Genomic DNA, 20,709 nt, shown 5'->3' with positions numbered 1-20,709 from the left:
TCCCAAAACTGCCCTTTTTCCTGCCGGATTGACTTTGTTCTTGCTCTCCTCGCACGGCTAAGCGATTCTCAGTTCGTCGTAAATAACGTCGATTGAGATTCTATTTCCGGTGCGCTTCGATTTCTATCCCTCTCGATAGATGGCTCCTCGAGGAGTGTCCTCCAGAACCCTGGTCCTTGTCGTTCTGTGCAAAAAAAAAAAATACTGCGTAAAATTAGGGGCTACTTTATGGCGCACACAAAAAGAGCAAGAAGACGAAAAAGGCAGAACTTATTGATTTGTTGCGTCCTGTTGCTGAGGAAATTGAAATGTAATTTTCGATTATTGGTCATAATTTTTGGTTCGTGTGCCTTTTTTTATTGTGAATGAGAAAAAATAACATGATATAAAAAGGACTAACTTTGGGGGGTGGCAGATTGGGGCGGGAAAACACGACCGTAAATCGTGTTTTGATTGTGGGCACTAATTTTCCAATAAATTGAGCAATTACCCACGGAGTGAGCACTAATTATCGGACTGTTGATCATCAATCTTATATCCCGCGGTGGAAGCGTGGCGCGGGCACGTTTTTGGGGTGGTTCCAGGAGTTTTTCTTGGAATGTTGGAAATCACACAGTGTTTGTCGAGGAAGCAAATTGGATTGGTTCTTTGAAATATTTTGCAACACTTTGGCAGTTTATCAAAACAGTAGATTCCAAAGGGTATTAACGTTTTATTTTAGAAGTACTTTTGATAAACTTGAAGGATATTTTCCTCAAACTATCAATTGTAAATATTTTTTAAATTCCAACATAAAATCTTATTTTTATTTAAACTCTAACATGTAATACATTAATTGAAAGAATCACAGATAAATTTTGATTTTTTGTATGATAAAAATTGGCCATTGCAATGGCTTATCTATAATATTTAAATTTTTTTTTTTTCAACAAAGACATGGCGCTGTAAATATTCATTTTGAGGCGTCAAAAGCTTTGTCTTTTTATTACGAACATTTTGGTACTCAAACATTACAGGTCTTGCGAGTCATTCATTCCCGTACCTGTATTTTGATTTTTAAGTTTGATTTACAATTTTCGTGTTGCGAGCGCCGGATAAAAAACAATTTTGAGAATGAAATTGAAATTTTCGAAAAAAGACGATCAAATTATTTTCAGACAATCCGTTAAAAATAAAATTATGGCATAGGTACCATGGTCAAGACACGGTTAAAACGGCATTTTCAGATGTTTGGTTTTGATTTTCAGTTCTCAAACAATTTCCATCAAAAGTTCAACTATTAATGTTTCCTACGCGTATTGAAAACAAAATTGTGGCCTATTTTCCGAAAAATATATTATGCGTTATGAACTCCTGATTAAGGATGTTGATCGATAAAATTATTCTCGATAATATTACGTTTAACAATAATGGCTATGGCTTAAAAAAACTAGAAAAAATTCACAAAATGCCGTTTTTTTAAAGTACTAAAATAATCATTATATGCAATATGGGTATCAAATGAAGCTGAATTTTTATGTATTCTCATCTGATTATTTTTTTCAGTAAAATACTAAAGTTTTCACAACCTACCGATTTTTTTTTCAAAAATACAACAATTTTGCCTTCCTCACTGAGGTAAGGCTATAATCCTGCTCTAAAAATGAACTTTCTATTAAAAACTCCTAGACCCACCTTCATGTATACATATCTACTCAGAATCGAAAACTGAACAAATGTCTGTGTGTGTGTATGTGTGTGTGTATGTGTGTGTATGTATGTATGTGACCAAAATTCTCACTAAGTTTTCTCAGCACTGGCTGAACCGATTTTGATCGAACCAGTTGCATTCGACTTGGTTTAGGGTCCCATACATCGCTATTGAATTGTTTGAAGTTTCGATAAGTAGTTCAAAAGTTATGCATAAAAATGTGTTTTTACAAATACCCGGATCTTAATTATATGCATGTAAACGATGTCCGGATCCATCATACGACCCATCGTTGATTAGGTTATTGAAAGGCCTTTCCAATGAGTCCAAGACATTGAAGATCTGGCAACCCTGTCTCGAGTTATGACCACTTAGGTGATATTTATGTACTTTTTTGAAGCCGGATCTCACTTAAATGTATGTAAACTATGTCCGGATCCATCATCCGACCCATCGTTGATTAGGTAATTGAAAGGCCTTTCCAATGAGTCCAAAACATTGAAGATCTGGGAACCCTGTCTCGAGTTATGACCACTTAAGTGATATTTATGTACTTTTTTGAAGCCGGATCTCACTTAAATGTATGTAAACTATGTCTGGATCCATCATCCAACCCATCGTTGGTAAAAAGCCTTTTTAAAAGGCCTTTCCAATGAGTCCAAGACATTGAAGATCTGGCAACCCTGTCTTAAGTTATGATCACTTAAGTGATATTTATGTACTTTTTTGAAGCCGGATTTCACTTAAATGTATGTAAAATATGTCTGGATCCATCATCCGACCCATCGTTGGTTAGGTAATTAAAAGGCCTTTCCAATGAGTCCAAAACATTGAAGATCTGGCAACCCTGTCTCGAGTTATGACCACTTAAGTGATATTTATGTACTTTTTTGAAGCCGGATCTCACTTAAATGTATGTAAACTATGTCCGGATCCATCATCCGACCCATCATTGGTAAGGTAATTGAAAGGCCTTACCAATGAGTACAAAACATTGAAGATCTGGCAACCCTGTCTCGAGTTATTAACACTTAAGTGTTATTTATGTACTTTTTTGAAGCCGGATCTCACTTAAATGTATGCAAACTATGTCTGGATCCATCATCCAACCCATCGTTGGTTAGGAAATTGAAAGGCCTTTCCAATGAGTCCAAAACATTGAAGATCTGGGAACCCTGTCTCGAGTTATGACCACTTAAGTGATATTTATGTACTTTATTGAAGCCGGATCTCACTTAAATGTATGTAAACTATGTCTGGATCCATCATCCGACCCATCGTTGGTTAGGTAATTGAAAGGCCTTTCCAATGAGTCCACAACATTGAAGATCTGGCAACCCTGTCTCGAGTTATGACCACTTAAGTGATATTTATGTACTTTTTTGAAGCCGGATCTCACTTAAATGTATGTAAACTATGTCCGGATCCATCATCCGACCCATCGTTGGTTAGGTAATTGAAAGGCCTTTCCAATGAGTCCAAGACATTGAAGATCTGGCAACCCTGTCTTAAGTTATGACCACTTAAGTGATATTTATGTACTTTTTTGAAGCCGGATTTCACTTAAATGTATGTAAACTATGTCTGGATCCATCATCCGACCCATCGTTGGTTAGGTATTTGAAAGGCCTTTCCAATGAGTCCAAAACATTTCAGATCTGGCAACCCTGTCTCGAGTTATGACCACTTAAGTGATATTTATGTACTTTTTTTAAGCCGGATCTCACTTAAATGTGTGTAAACTATGACCGGATCCATCATCCAACCTATCGTTGGTTAGGAAATTGAAAGGCCTTTCCAATGAGTCCAAAATATTGAAGATCTGGGAACCCTGTCTCGAGTTATGACCACTTAAGTGATATTTATGTACTTTTTTGAAGCCGGATCTCACTTAAATGTATGTAAACTATGTCCGGATCCATCATCCGACCCATCGTTGGTTAGGTAATTGAAAGGCCTTTCCAATGAGTCCAAGACATTGAAGATCTGGCAACCCTGTCTCGAGTTATGACCACATAAGTTATACATTGTGTTCTTTTTTTCTGGATCTAAAAAAATGATGAAACCACTCATATACCCATTTTTGGTAAAAAGTGAGGAAGGCATCAACCACATAGGTGGATTAAGTTAGTTTTTATAACTAACAATAGAGGTATCAAACGAAGCGAAATTTTGTATGCATATTAATTTTCATGTCGAATACTTAAATTTTCAAAAATACCGTATAATTGCAAATATCCTCAAATTTTTAACAAAACATTTTTAAATTATGAATGTTTTTTTTTGTAATGTAATCCAATCATCACAAATTAAGATATTTTTCGAGAACACTTAAATTTTTATAATATGGGTCATTCCATCTCAACTGAGTACACTTTTGGACTCGACCTTCACCGATTTGGACCAAACTTGGAGGGAACGTTCATCTATCGATAGTTAACAGAAATCCCAAGTTTGGTGCTGATCTGACCATCCCTCTATTTTTGGCAAATTTTGACGATTTTGCTAAAAAACTTTTTTTCTTTTGATCATAATTTTGCAAATACTTGAGCAAAAGATTTCCTACAGGTTGCATTTTATAGAAAATTGTCAAAGAAATTCAATAAAAATAAAATTTTAACCTTTAAATGCCCACTAATATTATATTTTAACGTTTTAAGTATTGAAAATCAATTTTGACCTGTTCCTTATATTTTTATTTGATTTATTTTATCACCATCGTGTTCCTCAGACAATTTTACATAATAATCAATGTAGACCTCAAACTAAAATGAACTATTGGCGAGATTCAGCGTTTAAACTGGAAAAAGTATGATTTTGCGCAGCACTTGGAAGTATGTACATGGTGTATTTTTAAACAAAAAGGGATGAATCTCGCATAGTTCGGTTTTTATATGTTTGAAACTTATTTCGGATTTGAATTCATATTTGTACAATTCTAAAGATCTCAATACTTGAAAATTTTGAAAATCAATAACTGAAAACATCTGGGCAGAAGTAAAATGCACTTTAAAAATCTTTTTTCATTGAAATGTCCATATCATTTAAATTTTTTAATTTTTTATAATTTATTTTATTAAACTTGGGATTTGAAGATTTGATTTTATTTATGAACAATTTGAATAAAAAAACACAATTTTTGTTATAAATATTATGTAAATTGAAAAGTTTTGACATTTTTTCAACGTTTGGAACAGTTGTTGGACATTGACAAATAAATTGTATGTGGCTTGTAAATTCCAGCAAGATTTAATCAAGCGTCGCACAAGGTTTGCCCAGTCAAGTATTCAAGCAAGCTGGCTACAGTCTGATGACATTCCATCCCTAATCCGGATGAAATTTCAATCCAGATCAAAACCCAAATTCCCACCTTGACTCCAGTGAACCAGCGATAACATTGACCAAACATATAGTGTGCAACAGCATCGTCGTGTGTGCAATCGGAAATTGACACCAAAATGCAAACACGACCCCACCGCCTGGACATTAACCTTATTGACCTTTCTCGGGCCACGTGACACATGGCTCGCCCACCTTCCAGGTTGACACGGGCTCAAAATCTCCGACTGACCGCCAAAGGTTCACACAGAGTTCAATTCCGCGAAATCACCACCACCCTAAAACGCAAACATTTACGCATCAAATCAGGATCAGGAGTGTGTGTGTCTACCTGAGAGGTGACTTCTTGCCACCGTGAATGGTCGTCACACGTGTCACGTCACGTAGGGCACGAACGCACACACGGTTGGCACTCCGAGAATCAATGGTCCATAAATCGTACTTTGTGACGGTAATTAACAACATATTTTCGTTTCGTTTCGTCGTTCGCGAGGAGGGCGAGGATTCGATAAGGTATGGTTTAAGGGAGGTTGGGGTTAACTTGAAATGTGTTTTATTGTATTCTATTATTATTCAAGAATTCTATTTAAATTTTAAAATTTCAACCATGATCACGCCAAACAATCCCCGCTCTCCCCCAACACATTAAGCGCAAACTCGGCTCGACCACTTGTAGTCACGTCTATTCCAAAGTGTTCTTTTTATGGTGCGTAAACCATCACCATTTTCCGCCCATCTGAGAGGGATGGGAAAACCCCACGAAAACGGATCACTCACAAACGGCGGTGGTCGCTGCTCGAAGGGACATAAACACGGCCACAGCCATTATTCTCCTATTAAAAATGTAACTAGCCCGAATGACTATCTAATATCTTCTTTATGCTTACGCTTTTTTTTCGGCCGGTTTCCTCTCGGCAGTCTGCTGTTGTTGCCTGTGTTGATGATGTTGCTTGTTCTCCAATCTGCCACCCCCCCTCGGGCGGTTGGAAAATGAGGGGGGCGGAGAGGTCACGTTTATGCCCCGTTGCTGACGAGGCCCGATCTTCATCGGCCGATGTTGACTGTCACAACTGGCAAGATATCCCTTGGCTATTAAATTTATTTTGACTAATACTGCGATAACTTGAAAACATTAGGTAATTATTTGTTGGGTGCCAAGAGCAGTAATTCCAGTTCAAAAACAGAAATGTATCAGGTACTTTTTACTCCACCCTTTCCGATAATAACTTTTGAGAAGGGCGTAAGCGTCTTAAAAAAATGTAATTCGCAATTTAAATATTTCTGTGTCTCAAAACTGTTGCATCGAATCAAAAAGTGGTCAAAGACAAACTTGTAGGAAATTTGACGGGCTTTCCAAAAAATACACTGAAAGAAAAAAACACGCCACTTTTATGAGATTTTCTGATTTTTAAGTTTAAAAGTCAAATTTGAAGGTGAGCCCATGATTTTTGTCGTTCGAAATTTATGTGAAAATAGCCTAAGATGTTACAAAAAGACTCACTTAAAATGCAGGATTGAGCAACTCTCCCATAAAAATACCAAAATCATTTATTAAAACTGCTTATATTAAGTGCTCTAAACGAATCGATTCTCCGGACAATTTTAAATAAAAGTTTCCATTTTGACCACTGTCCTAAGTCTAATCTATGTGAAGTTACAGTGGTTTTTAAAATAAAAATGTTGAAAAAAATGGTTTTTGTTGGTTTGTGACAATTTCTATACGACGGACTTGTACTTTCAGTCTCGTAAATATTTTTACCGAAAAGCTCGTCAAATTTCCCATAAGATTGTCTTTTTCTTTCAGTTTATTTTTTTTCGGAAAGCCCGTCAAATTTCCTACAAGCTTTTCTTTGACCACTTTTTGATAAGATGCAACGGCTTCGAGACACAGAAACAGGGTTGTTAAAATATCAAAATATCAGCTCTCAGCAGCTACAGTTATCCCACCTAAATATTCATGCCTCAAAAACAACTGCTCTTCTCTCCTCATTGAAACTCTCAGCGCCGAACATGGCAGAACACGTTTTCGTGTTTACACACTCGCGATTGACATTTTCCTTTTCTCTCTCATTTCCGCTTCCACGATCATCCTACCGCAACAGCGTTATATCACAAAAGCCGCCACAAAACCAATTTCGCAAACGCAGTTTAACGGGACGTCATGCGTGATCGGCTCCTAATCGCCATCTCGCGTTCTCTCATTGCAGTTTTCGGAGAGATTGGGAGACTCAGCGGTGAGAGTTCAATGTCTAGGAAAAGGGGAGAAGTGATAGAGAGAGAATGACATCGCTTGGAATCACGAGACGCAAGAAGAGATCTCACAAGCTATAGTGACTGCCCCTATACTCTCGGATGTTTGGTGCCAAGATAATCAATTGATAGCTTTTATATCACTCATTTTCTACATTGCACATAAATATTTAAATTGCAAAATACAAAAATATTCAAATAACTTACGCCTTTCTCAAATGTTATTTTCGAGTACAATTGGCTCCATATACACAAAAATGGCTTACATAAGCGTTGGATAACACGTCTACAAAGTTTCTTTGAAATCGGATAGGGTCGAGAAAAAAGTATCTGAGCAATTCTCCACCAAAACCGGAAATGGATTTTATTTGTATTTTTTGATTTGGCTCAAACTTTGTGGGGGCCTTCCCTATGACCAAATAAGCTATTTTGTGTGATTGGTTCATCCATACAAGTCTCCATACAATTTTGGCTGCTGTCCATACAAAAATGGTATGTAAATATTCAAACAGCTGTAACTTTTCAGTGAATTTTCTGATCAATTTGGTGTCTTCGGCAAAGTTGAAGGTATCGTTGAGGACTTTTGAGAAAAAAATAGGTACACGGAAAAAAAATTGCAGATTTTTTTATCAACTTTTTTTTCACTAAAACTAAATTTCCCAAATAACATATTTTTTGATTTTCGAGATTTTTTGATACGTTTTAGGGGACAAAAATCCGCTACTTTTGAGCCATAGAGAAACATGGTCAAAAATTCTGCCGCCGAGTTATGAATTTTTGAAAAAAAAAAAACAGTGAAAAACAAGTTTGGCATTATTTTTTAATGCAAAATTGAATTTGCAATCGAAAAGTACTCACAGATTTTTGAATAAAGGGCTCCGTTTTCAAGATATAGCCACCGAATGTTTGATTTAAGCGAAATATTTGCAGTTTTTCAATTTTAAAAAATAGTGACTATGAGTGACCGTTTCTGAAAATATTTTTTTTTTTGAAAAGCTCAGAAAATTTGCTATCAAATTGTCTGAGAGACATTGAAGATTGGACCTCGGGTTGCTGAGATAGAGCCGCTTTTAGAAAAAGAAACACGGAAATTGAAGTTTTCTTAATCTCACCAAAACAACCCAACATTTTCTAATGACCGTAATGCGTAATATTCAATGTTAGGCTTGATTTAAAAATTTCAAAATTTTTTTTTTCAAAGAGATCGGAAAATTTCACAAATGTTTCATGTCTTAACATTGAAAATCGGACAATTAGTTGCTGAGATATCGTCATAAGAAAATGGTGGGTTATTTTGGTATGATTAAGAAAACTTCATTTTTTCATGTTTCTTTTTCTTAAAGCGGCTCTATCTCAGCAACCCGAGGTTCAATCTTCAATGTCTCTTAGACAATTTTATAGCAAATTTTCTGAACTTCTAAAAAAAAAAATTAGAAATGGTCACTTATGGTCACTATTTTTAAAAATTGAAAAACTGCAAATTTTTCGCTAAAATCAAACTTTCGGTGGCTATATCCTGAAAACGGAGCCCTTTATCAAAAAATCTGTAGAGTACTTTTCGATTGCAAATTCAATTTTGCATTAAAAAATAATGTCAAACTCGTTTTTGCATGAAACTTCGATTTTTCCAAAAATCACTGTTTTTTTCAAAAATTCATAACTCGGCGGAAGATTTTTTGACCATGTTTCTCTATGGCTCAAAAGTTGCGGATTTTTGTCCCCTAAATCATATCAAAAAATCTCGAAAGTAAAAAAAATACGTATTTTGGGAAATTGAGTTTTGGTGAAAAAAAAGTTGATAAAAAAATCTGCAATTTTTTTTCCGTGTACCTATTTTTTTCTCAAAAGTCCTCAACAATACCTACAACTTTGCCCAAGACACCAAATTGATCAAAAAAATCACTGAAAAGTTACAGCTGTTTGAATATTTACATACCATTTTTGTATGGACAGCAGCCAAAATTGTTTGGAGACTTGTATGGGTGAACAAATGGACAAAGTTTAAGTCAATTAAAAAAAATACAAAAAATAAAAATGGTCGAAATCGGCCAATTTCGTAGAGAGTTGCTCATCTAAAAAATCGTGCTTTGGGCTAGAATTGCTCTAAAAGAATCAAAACCATACATTTTTATTATAATGATTAGCAATATTTTTTTTAAGCTACTTACGACAAATATTTGATCTGAAGAAATTTGTTTAAGATATTGTTCTCCTTCTTTTCACATATCAATTTGATTGGTCATCAGTAAAAGATGAATTTCAACACGGCACGGCACGGCAAAAATAGTTGTTAGGATAATATTTTTTTTGTCTTTCTTTTCTTTTTTAGGAGAATTATTTCTTTAGTATTAAATATAAACATATGAAACCAAATTATTAAAAAAAACATTTAAAGCTATTATTACCTCTTCTATAATTGAACGAGATGTGGAATTCCAGACTTTAAAGTTATATAAAAAATAGCGTCAAACATTACCAATAATTTTGATATATTATTCAGTGATGGAAACTCAACGGATATCACTACGCAGTGATAGCCATTAATATTTCAGTCGTGCGTTCAGCCATGAGCATCCACATTTAAGTGCGTCAAGTGTGTGTGCGGTTCTCTTTTTTCATCCCTCTGATTTTCCCAACACCCCTCTATTTTTCTGGGGGAAGGAGATAAGGGGGGCGGTACAACTCCGAGAGTGGGGTTTTGTGTGGAGGGCACTTTGAAAATCGCTTGTTCTTTCCTCACTTCAGGAAGGGGCCCAGCAACGGCTGTGGATGGCGTTAAAATGGTTCCCAGCTCGGACGTGACATGATAGCGATATTTGTACCGTTTAAGTGGCCACAAAATGCACCGCGTGGAACCACGGGATCAGAGGCTGGACAAGGCTTGTTGCGTTTGAACTTGATGGCTTTGTGATGGACTAATTTCAAATATTTAGGAAATCAGAGAAATATTGATATTTTCAACAATTTATTCCATCATCAACTTGAATCTCCCCTACTCTTCAAAACAGTCCCCAGTGCTTCTTCTGGTGATGCTCCTTGATGTGCACCGTCACCGGGACATGCTTCTCCACGAACACCGGCTTCTGGACATACACTGGAACGGGCTTCTCAACGTGCACTGCGTACGGCTTGGGCACTTCGACGTACTCCTTGTGAACAACCGGGACCTTCACCTCGACCGGGTACGGAACGGGACGATCCACGTGGACGGCGACCTTCTTCTCGACGTACACGGGGACGTTCTTCTCCACCACCACCGGGACCTTCTTGACAACCTCGACCGGATATGTGACCTTCACTGGAACGGCCACGTGCTTCTCGACCTCCACCGGGTACGGCACGGCCACGTTCTTGGTGATGATCTCCTTGTGGTGATAATCGACGATCTGCTCGTGATGGTCGTTGAATCCGTTGAATCCGTCAAATCCGTGATGGTGATCGTCCAGCTCCCACAGACCTCGTTTGTCCTTCTTGGAGGAGTCGTCGACTGCCGCGCAGGAAGCGATGGCCAGGGCCATGGACAACACAATGAACGCCTGGGGAAAATTCACAATTAATTATTTTGAACAAATATCAAGTAACTCTCGCTTACCTTCATGTTGAAAAGCCGTTTACAGATGATTTGAGCTGCGCTCCAGTGATTTTCGGACCGAACTGAGCCGATTAGATGACCACAAGCCAATGATGATGATCTGGGCGGACGGAGCTGATTTTATACGATTTCGGATTTTTGGACTTGGTCAAAGCCTCTAAATTGGTTGCACTTGCTTTTGCAGTGCGTTTTTCTCTTTTGTAATCAGCCATGATTGCAGCAAATGTTTGTACTTTGTTTTGGTTTTCAATGTCACTTTTCTCCATTGCAAATAGCTGACACAGTTTGAGAAAGGATTTTTTTTATTATTTATTTGATTTTGAGTTTCAAAAGTGGATTATAACCTGGTTGTTTTTTCATCAAATCCTTAATCATATTAATTATATTATTTAATAAAAGTTAAAACCGCAAATTAGAACAAAACCTCAAATTTCCTCGAAAAGAAAAGCTAACACAAATTTAACGAACAAAGCTGGTAGAATATGGACACTTAGTAAAGCATTTTTTGTATAACTAGACTGATTTTTAGTTTGAACTGATTATTAGATTTGCCAAATTCCAGCGAAAAATGTTAACACTCCATCAAAAATGAAACTGTACTAATCCAATTGTTGAACACCATCATTCGTCAATTCCTCGATAGTATAGTGGTCAGTATCCCCGCCTGTCACGCGGGAGACCGGGGTTCGATTCCCCGTCGGGGAGGAAAGTTTTTTTATAGCAATAATTTTAAAGTAGACACGCATGATAAAGTCAAGTAGATTCAAAAACCTCTATAAATAGCAACAAAATATCAATTCAGTCGACCGTGACAGGACTCGAACCTGCAATCTTCGGATCCGAAGTCCGACGCCTTCTCCATTAGGCCACACGGCCGCTTGTGTTAACAATCTGAAGCTCATCGCTGCGGCTGGTGTTGTACAATCTTTTGCCCAATTATCCAGTCAAGAAAAAGATATCTGCCCGGTCTTAAGCAGATTCACATCGACTTCCGAGCGCAAACTTTGCCTGGAATCAGCGCTGCTAATTACCTCAAAGCCGCAGGAAAGCATAGTCTATTTTTAGACGATGACTCAGCACTTTTACACTCTTGCGCTTAAAAAAACCAGGTGGCAGCACGATGTAACGCCACGTCCCTATTGGGTAGCTGTCGTCTTTTGAAGAGGGTTATTCAAATATTACGTAGCTTTTTTTTCTTGTTGGGAAAACGTGAACTAAATGTAGTATCATGTGTTACGTCATCTTGGAATGATTCCTAATACCTACCTTTTCCACATTTTTTCTCGTTTTCAATGTTTGGGTGGCTAATGTCGTTCCATGTCGTCTTCTTTGTCGTACCTTTCGAAAAAAAAACTCCACCGGACGCCCTCCAAACGAAGCAATGTGTACATCATTTTATTGTTACATGGCCCAGCCAACCTCTTGTGCAGAGTCTCCGAGGGCACATGCGGCCATCTCGGAACTCGCTCTAACAAGGACCTGTGCCAGTCAAGTGCAGAATCACCCAGCGGCATTTTCTGTATCTAACTTTTTTTTCGGAGGGCTTCACCAAAATGAAGAACATTGCTGTCTCATTAGGTTTATTAGCCTTGCCGACTTGGTCCACGAGTGGGTGGACTTGTTTCTACTTACATGTCTGCCGTAAGCGGCTTTGTGGACTAGACAGAATGAAGTTTTTTGTAAGTTTTTTTGTTGTATGATTTATTTATCAACTTCTACAATTCGACAAACATAACTTTTCCATATGAATTCCCAAGCAAATCAACACAAAAATTAAAGGGTCGTGATTGCAATTTACCACACTTTTGGTCTCATTTTCCGCTGCTTTTCCATCATTTTCCCACCCAGACTCCGTAACTCAAGTCATCATCGTCGACCAAAACGTGCCTCACTATAAACGACCCAGAACCAGGGCTGTTTGCAAGTCCTTCTCGTTTTCCCAGTGCCACAACTTGACGACCATATTTCATTGCACTTTAAAAGTCGTTTTACCCTCTCCCCCTCAAGGGTGGCACCTTTTCCAAATCGTGCTTGATTCTTGTCCCCTGGACGAAAGGGACACGGGTTATTTTACTTTTATTTGCACCAAATGTTTTGAGTCGTTTTTGGGAGGGGAAACTAAAACTTCATAGGAGGAGTTTTGATTTTATTACTGTAAAATTACGTGAATAAAAAACTTCACAAGACATCTATACAGAAAAATCATACTTTTTGAATTTCAAAATAATTTAAAAAAAGAACGGAAAAGAATTAGAAATATAATTTGGAAAAAAAAATAAAACGTATGATCAAAACACAAATTACCAATAATTATTATTCGGTTCATAATTAGACATTCTTATTGGATTTTTTTATATTGCCATAAAACTATGTCGGTATTTTTATATTAAAAAAAGCTACATTCTTTTTTTTTCTTTAAAAACAAAAATATTGTTTTTCAAAGCATAAAAATATGAGTAAATATGTACATTTTACATTGACATTTTACAACAGATTTTTTTTATTGAACACTTATTTTTTGCCAAGTTGTGCTCCTTGGCAGAGTTGCTGGATTTTGAATGTTATTTTTTTCTGACCACTATCAATAAAAATTTCGATTTGTTTAAGGCTGATGCAAATATTTTTTCCTGAAAAAATTTCCTGTGGCCCCTTGGCCAAATATAAAAATAAAAATTAAAATAATCAAGGTACTCTAAAAAAATGCTCAAAATAAACGTAAAAATGAGTTCTTTCAGCATAAATATGAACAGAAAAGTGTTTTAAAAGTTAGCAGTAGTTTAAAATACAAAATATTTTTTTTTAATGTATCGGATTTTTTGCGGGAATTTGGGAGTATTCTACAGTTAAATTTTTGATTCAGCTAATTTTATTTTATTGAAATTTTGGGAATTAAAAATGTAGTTGATAATTGCAGTAAATTATAATACATAGCAAATGCTAAGTAAATAATAATTAGTTTTTTTTAGTTTACTTTTATTGAATTGTTGAATATTGTTCTTTTACAATATTTTTGGAATTTTGAGGTATAAATAGATTTTTCTGGAAATGTAGAATCAGCTATCTATATTTCATAGAATATTCTTGTTTAAAATCTTGTGAATTGTCTGCAATAAAAATTAAAGATTTAATGAACATAAATGCGATTTATCAATGGAATGATTCAAATTCCGCGGCATTTCACAGTATGTAACAGTTTTCACGGCGCGAAATCGCGAAATAAATATTTAAACGAAAAACAACTGTGTTCTATATTCATCCCAAATTCCCTGCATTTAAAAGCATTTTGAAGAAAACAACACATGTTTAAAATGATTCTAAATACAGGGGAAAGCATTGTAAATTGATTTCGCCAATTACAATTGACTATTCATTGAAATCAGTTGAAAATTTGAAGTTTAAAAAAATATTCTTTTTGCCCCTGATTTTACGGGCCGATTTTGAAGGGGGAGGCGACAAAAAATTAAAATTTTTGCAGCAATTTAAAGTTTATGTGAATTGTTCAAAGACCTCTACAAAAGAAAAGTTCAACATTAAAAATTCCAAAACATTGTTTGCTGTATAGAGAAACAAACCTCGAATGTTTATTTTAAACATTTTAAATCAGATCATAAGGCTGGTAGAAATTTTATTTGTCCCCTTCAAAGTTGGCCCAAAAAATCAGGGCGAAAAAAAATTTTTTTTTTCAAAAAGCTTCAAAATTTCAATGGAAATTTAAGTGCAATCAGCTGAAATCAATTCAAAATGCATTCCCTTGCGTTCAGAATCATTTTTAAGCATGTTTGGATTGATTTTAAAAATCCATTGAATTTTTGAAAATTTTCGATCTTTAGTATTGCAAAAAAAAAATTTCGATCTTTAGTATTGCAAAAAGTGTTTTTTCCTTAAAATTTTTGTTTTCGTCAAATCTTACATTTTTTGAAGACTAATGATTGCAAAAGAACTTAACTAGTGTAAAATGCATTTAAGAACACTTTTTGCATACACATGTTGAGAGTTTGGCTTGGTATTTATTTTTTATATTTTTTATTTTTTTGCCCCACCTACCTCGACCCCGGCCAGAGCCGAGGGACAAAAACCTTGAAAATATTTGCATTGGCCTTATATGCTGTGTTATTAACAATTTGAAGGTTTTAAAAATTTGGTTAAACTTTTCAGAAAAGCTCATGTTTCTTATTAACTTTTATTTCAGCTGTGTCTTAGCATACGTCAGTCTAAGTTTTTATATAGAATTTTATTTGTTGATTTTTAGGAAAAAAACATTATCAGTTATAATTACGCATGGTCAACATATTTTAAAGAAAATGTGAAGTGATTGCCAAAAAGTAAAATGATTGAAATAAACAGTTAACATTTTTTTAAAATTTGACTGCCTCGATATCTTTAGTGAGCAGTGATGATTATTTTTAAGTGTCAGGATCGATATAAAAGTATATAAAATATGGTACTCAAAAAAATAATTTATTTCATTCATAAAAATCTCAGTACAAAAACACACTTTCAAGTGGATACAACAAAAATACAATTCATGTGTTGTCAACTCTTATAAGATCCTTTCAATTTAAATTTGATTTAACAACTAAACAATTTCGATTGACCTTATTTAAGATGCCTTTCAAAAAACATACTGCTCGAAAAAAATTAAACATTACCAAACTAATTTTGACGGTCTTGCCGCTACCTTAAAAAATAACCTTTTTGGTTATTTTGAGCACATTTGTTATTTTTTCTAACATACAGTGATACATTTAAAAAAACTTAAATAGCAACTAATTCTTATGTAAAGAACTCTTATCAAAATATTTACATTTTTTTGTTCATTTCTTATTCTATTAGGTCCTCTGAGGTGCTGAGAACAGGTTAGGACCAAGGAACATTTATCATTTTGCTCAAGACAGTAAATCAATCAGAAAACCATTCTCATGATACAGCTCGAGGAATGCTGCCAAAATTGCCTCAACATTTAAATTTGAAAAGAAAAATAAATTTAAGCAAAGATTTCCAAGATCTCACCATATCACAGTTCCTTTCATATCATCAAATCATTCAGGAAACTACAAAACTTACCTCGTGGAACGTGTGTGCGGTGAATGGTTGGTCCTTGCCCGCTGTTCCGACAATAATTTGGTCTGGATTGAGTAATAAAAAAGAAGCTGCCCCTTTTCTCGGAGGGCAAATCATTTTCACACTCCCTTTTCCCCCTTCGAAGTACTATTTGGGTCAGAAAATTCCTGGTTGATTTCCGGTTTTTAGCTTCAGTCTCGATTGCGGCGAAAAATTTCATTTCCTTTCTCGTGGGTAGGAACATTCCTCCTCCGCTATCGAAAAAAAGGGAAACCCATTCACGTGGAAGTTGCTTGATGGAAAGAAAAGAAAAAATCTTGATAATTTTCATGGGGAAAAGGGATCGAAAAGGGTCTTGTTTACTTGTGTTTTGTATAGCATCAACTATCCAAACCGCCTGGGCGGTTTGGATCCCAAAGCAAGGGAAAAGTACCGCCAAAATAATGCAATTTGTACCGCCCAACCGGGCAATTGAGTAGGGGAATGTTTACAATGTTACTGACCTCAGGTGCCCTGGGGCGTTTTCGGGTGTAAAAAATGGGCAGAGGGTATTATTTTGTTTCTTTTTGAAATGTTTCAGGCCAAGTGCTCCTGAATACGTTAGACGACTTTTTACTGAAAAAATCACTTTTATTTTATTTTTTTTAAGACTATCATTGTCACATACTTTGAACTATATTGTTTTTATAAAAGAAATATGGAATTCCAGCGAAGCAATGCAACGACAAAAAATGACTGTCCGCGGTGATTCAATTTCAATTGTTTTCACAAGTGGCCGTGTGGCCTAATGGAGAAGGCGTCGGACTTCGGATCCGAAGATTGCAGGTTCGAGTCCTGTCACGGTCGACTGAATCGATATTTTGTTGCTATTTATAGAGTTTTTTTTTTAATCTAGTTGACTTTATCATGCGTGTCTACTTTAAAATTATTGCTATAAAAAAACATTCCTCCCCGACGGGGAATCGAACCCCGGTCTCCCGCGTGACAGGCGGGGATACTGACCACTATACTATCGAGGAATTGATGAATGATGATGTTTGACAATTGGATTAGTACCGTTTCATTTTTTATGGAGATTTAAAATGTCTCGCTGGAATTTGGCAAATCTAACAATCAGTTTAGACTAATAAATTAGTTCAATTATACAAAAAATGCTTTACTAACCAAGTTTTCTAGTTTTTCCAACTTTGTTTGTTGAATTTGCCTTGATCAGTATTTCCGAGGAGATTTGAAGTTTTGTTGTAATTTGCGTTTTAAAACTTTATTGAATTATATAATTTATAAAGTTAGAGATTTATTAAAAAAACACCAAGGTTATGATCAACTCTTGAAACAAAAAATAAAGAAAAAATAATTTAAAAAAAATCCTTCCTCAAACTATGTCAACTAAATGCAATGGAGAAAAGTAGCATTGAAAACCAAAACAAAGTACAACAATTTGCTGCAATCATGGCTGTTTACAAAATCGAAAAACGCACTGCAAAAGCAAGTGCAACCAATTAAGAGGCTTTGACCAAGTCCAAAAACCCAAAATCGTATAAAATCAGCTCCGTCCGCCCAGATCATCATCATTGGCTTGTGGTCATCAAATCGGCTCAGTTCGGTCCGAAAATCACTGGAGCGCAGCTCAAATCGTCTGTCAACGGCTTTTCAACATGAAGGTTTGTGAGAATTACTTGATATTTGTTCAAAATAATTATTAGAGATTTTTCCTCAGGCGTTCATTGTGTTGTCCATGGCCCTGGCCATCGCTTCCTGCGCGGCAGTCGACGACTCCTCCAAGAAGGACAAACGAGGTCTGTGGGAGCTGGACGATCACCATCACGGATTTGACGGATTCAACGGATTCAACGACCATCACGAGCAGATCGTCGATTATCACCACAAGGAGATCATCACCAAGAACGTGGCCGTGCCGTACCCGGTTGAGGTCGAGAAGCACGTGGCCGTTCCGGTGAAGGTGCCATACCCGGTCGAGATCGTCAAGAAGGTCCCGGTGGTGGTGGAGAAGAACGTCCCGGTGTACGTCGAGAAGAAGGTCGCCGTCCACGTGGATCGTCCCGTGCCGTACCCGGTCGAGGTGAAGGTCCCGGTTGTCCACAAGGAGTACGTCGAAGTGCCCAAGCCGTACGCAGTTCACGTTGAGAAGCCCGTTCCAGTGTATGTCCAGAAGCCGGTGTTCGTGGAGAAGCATGTCCCGGTGACGGTGCACATCAAGGAGCATCACCAGAAGAAGCACTGGGGACTGTTTTGAAGTGGGGAGGGGTTTCAAGTTGATGATGGAATAAATAATTGAAAAATGACTTCTTGGTTTTGTTGCTGGTTTTAATTAACAGTTAGCCTTAGTGATCTGACAATGCCGTTTTTCAAATACCATTATGCAATTCTATCGTGAAACAACTTACTTTTCATGTCATTCTCGAGCGATGAAACGGCCTACTATTCTCTACCAAAAATAAAAGAATGGAAATTAAAACCCTTCAACACGAATGCTGAAAAACTGAACATTTCAGCACTAGTATCGAGAAGTAAAATTTTGTAATAAATTTGTTTTTGTTTTTGTTTTTGTTTTTGTTTTTGTTTTTGTTTTTGTTTTTGTTTTTGTTTTTGTTTTTGTTTTTGTTTTTGTTTTTGTTTTTGTTTTTGTTTTTGTTTTTGTTTTTGTTTTTGTTTTTGTTTTTGTTTTTGTTTTTGTTTTTGTTTTTGTTTTTGTTTTTGTTTTTGTTTTTGTTTTTGTTTTTGTTTTTGTTTTTGTTTTTGTTTTTGTTTTTGTTTTTGTTTTTGTTTTTGTTTTGTTTTTGTTTTTGTTTTTGTTTTTGTTTTTGTTTTTGTTTTTGTTTTTGTTTTTGTTTTTGTTTTTGTTTTTGTTTTTGTTTTTGTTTTTGTTTTTGTTTTTGTTTTTGTTTTTGTTTTTGTTTTTGTTTTTGTTTTTGTTTTTGTTTTTGTTTTTGTTTTTGTTTTTGTTTTTGTTTTTGTTTTTGTTTTTGTTTTTGTTTTTGTTTTTGTTTTTGTTTTTGTTTTTGTTTTTGTTTTTGTTTTTGTTTTTGTTTTTGTTTTTGTTTTTGTTTTTGTTTTTGTTTTTGTTTTTGTTTTTGTTTTTGTTTTTGTTTTTGTTTTTGTTTTTGTTTTTGTTTTTGTTTTTGTTTTTGTTTTTGTTTTTGTTTTTGTTTTTGTTTTTGTTTTTGTTTTTGTTTTTGTTTTTGTTTTTGTTTTTGTTTTTGTTTTTGTTTTTGTTTTTGTTTTTGTTTTTGTTTTTGTTTTTTGTTTTGGTTTTTGTTTTTGGTGTTTTGTTTTTGGTTTGTTGTTTTTTGTTTTTGTTTTTGTGTGTGTTGTTGTTTTTGTTTTTGTTTTTGTTTTTGTTTTTGTTTTTGTTTTTGTTTTGTGTTGTGTGGTGTTGTGTTTGGGTGGTTGGTGGGGGTTGTGGGTGTGGGTTGTTTGTTGTTGTTTTGGTGTGGTTGTTGGGTGTTGTTGTTTTGGTTTTTGGTTTGTGTTTTGTGTGTGTGTTGTTTGTGTGTGGTGTTTGGTGTGGGGGTGGGGGTGTGGGTGTTGGTGGGGTTGTTGTGTGGTTGTGTTGGTGGGTGTGTTTGGGTTGTGTTTGTTTTGTGGGTTTGTGGTGGGGTTTTGGTTTTGGTGGTGGTTGTGTGTGGTGGGTGTGGGGGGTGGGGGTGTGTTGTGTGGGGGGGGGTGTGGGGTGGTGGGTTTGTGGTGGTGGGTGGGGTTTGGGGTTGGGGGTGGTTTGTTGTGTGGGGTTTGGGGTGGGGTGGTGGTTTGTTGGTTTTGTTTTTGGTTGGTGTGTGGGGTTGGGTGGTTGGGTGGTGTGGTTTTGTGGGTTGGTGGGGGGGTTGGTTTGGGGGTTGGTGGGTGGGGGGGGGGGGTGGTGGGGTGGGGGGGGGGGGGGTGGGGTTGGGGGTTGGTTGGGGGTGGGTGGGTGGGGTGGGGGGTGGGGGGGGTGGGGTGGGGTGGGTGGGGGGGGGTGGGGGGGGGGGGGGGTGTGGTGTGGGGGTGTTTGGGGTGGGTGTGTGGGTGTGGGGGGGGGGCGGGGGGGGGGGGGGGCGGGTGGGGGGGGGGGGGGGGTGGGGGGGGGGGGGGGGGGGGGGGGTGGGGGGGGGGGGGGTGGGGGGGGGGGGGGGGGGGGTGGGGGTGGGGGGTGGGGGGGGGTGGGGGGGGGGTGGGGGGTGTGGGGGGGGGGGGGGGGGGGGGGGGTGGGGGGGGGTGGGGGGGGGGGGGGGGGGGGGGGGGGGGGTGGGGGTGGGGGGGGGGGGGGTGGGGGGGGGGGGGGGGGGTGTGGGTGGGGGGGGGGGGGGGGGGGGGGGGGGGGGGGGGGGGGGGGGGGGGGGGGGGGGGGGGGGGGGGGGGGGGGGGGGTGGGGGGGGGGGGTGGGTGGGGGGTGCGGTGGGGGGGGGGGTGGTGGGGGGTGGGGGGGGGGGGGTGGGGGGGGGGGGTGGGGTGGGGGGGTGGGGGGGGGGGGGGTGGGGGGGGGGGGGGGGGGGGGGGGGGGGTGGTGTGGGGGGGGGGGTGGTGGGTGGGGGGGGGGGGGGGGGGGGGGGGGGGGGGGGGGGTGGGGGGGGGGGGGGTTGGGGGGGGGGGGGGTGGTGGGGGGTGGGGGGTGGGTGGGGGGGGGGGGGGGGGGGGTGGGGGGGGGGGGTGTTTGGTTGTGGTTTGTTGGTGGTTGTTGTAAATATTACATTTGAATTGGATAGTGAACGATACATTACAATTAAAATTTAACAGAAACCCCTGCCCCTTTCGGTCACTCAGCCGAAGCCGAATTCGCTCA

General features: G+C 38.0%; 2 protein-coding genes and 4 non-coding genes across 6 annotated transcripts; 3 read left to right on the top strand and 3 right to left on the bottom strand.

Annotated features, from left to right (window-relative positions):
- Window positions 1-10,233: 10,233 nt before the first annotated feature.
- LOC120421275 (uncharacterized) lies at window positions 10,234-11,004 on the bottom strand. The gene is made up of 2 exons (XM_039584469.2): window positions 10,872-11,004; window positions 10,234-10,815 (listed from the first exon to the last, which is right to left on the bottom strand). Exons 1-2 carry the CDS (start codon window positions 10,875-10,877, stop codon window positions 10,279-10,281), a joined length of 543 nt encoding a protein of 180 aa, XP_039440403.1. The 5' UTR covers window positions 10,878-11,004; the 3' UTR covers window positions 10,234-10,278.
- Window positions 11,005-11,504: 500 nt separating this feature from the next.
- Trnad-guc (transfer RNA aspartic acid (anticodon GUC)) lies at window positions 11,505-11,576 on the top strand. The gene has a single exon. It is a non-coding gene; the product is annotated as a tRNA-Asp (tRNA).
- Window positions 11,577-11,674: 98 nt separating this feature from the next.
- Window positions 11,675-11,747, bottom strand: Trnar-ucg (transfer RNA arginine (anticodon UCG)). The gene has a single exon. It is a non-coding gene; the product is annotated as a tRNA-Arg (tRNA).
- A 4,958-nt stretch (window positions 11,748-16,705) lies between these two features.
- Trnar-ucg (transfer RNA arginine (anticodon UCG)) lies at window positions 16,706-16,778 on the top strand. The gene has a single exon. It is a non-coding gene; the product is annotated as a tRNA-Arg (tRNA).
- A 101-nt stretch (window positions 16,779-16,879) lies between these two features.
- On the bottom strand, window positions 16,880-16,951 carry Trnad-guc (transfer RNA aspartic acid (anticodon GUC)). Its single transcript has one exon. It is a non-coding gene; the product is annotated as a tRNA-Asp (tRNA).
- Window positions 16,952-17,486: 535 nt separating this feature from the next.
- Window positions 17,487-18,225, top strand: LOC120421299 (uncharacterized). Its single transcript, XM_039584489.2, has 2 exons — window positions 17,487-17,593; window positions 17,650-18,225. The coding sequence occupies exons 1-2, from the start codon at window positions 17,588-17,590 to the stop codon at window positions 18,184-18,186; spliced, it is 543 nt and encodes a 180-aa protein (XP_039440423.1). The 5' UTR covers window positions 17,487-17,587; the 3' UTR covers window positions 18,187-18,225.
- Window positions 18,226-20,709: the final 2,484 nt, after the last annotated feature.

The sequence above is a fragment of the Culex pipiens genome, chromosome 2 (assembly GCF_016801865.2).
Source record: "Culex pipiens pallens isolate TS chromosome 2, TS_CPP_V2, whole genome shotgun sequence".
Taxonomy (NCBI): Eukaryota; Metazoa; Arthropoda; class Insecta; order Diptera; family Culicidae; genus Culex; species Culex pipiens.
The sequence above is the reverse complement of the archived record's forward strand: the minus strand, read 5'-3'. Positions and strand labels throughout refer to the sequence as shown.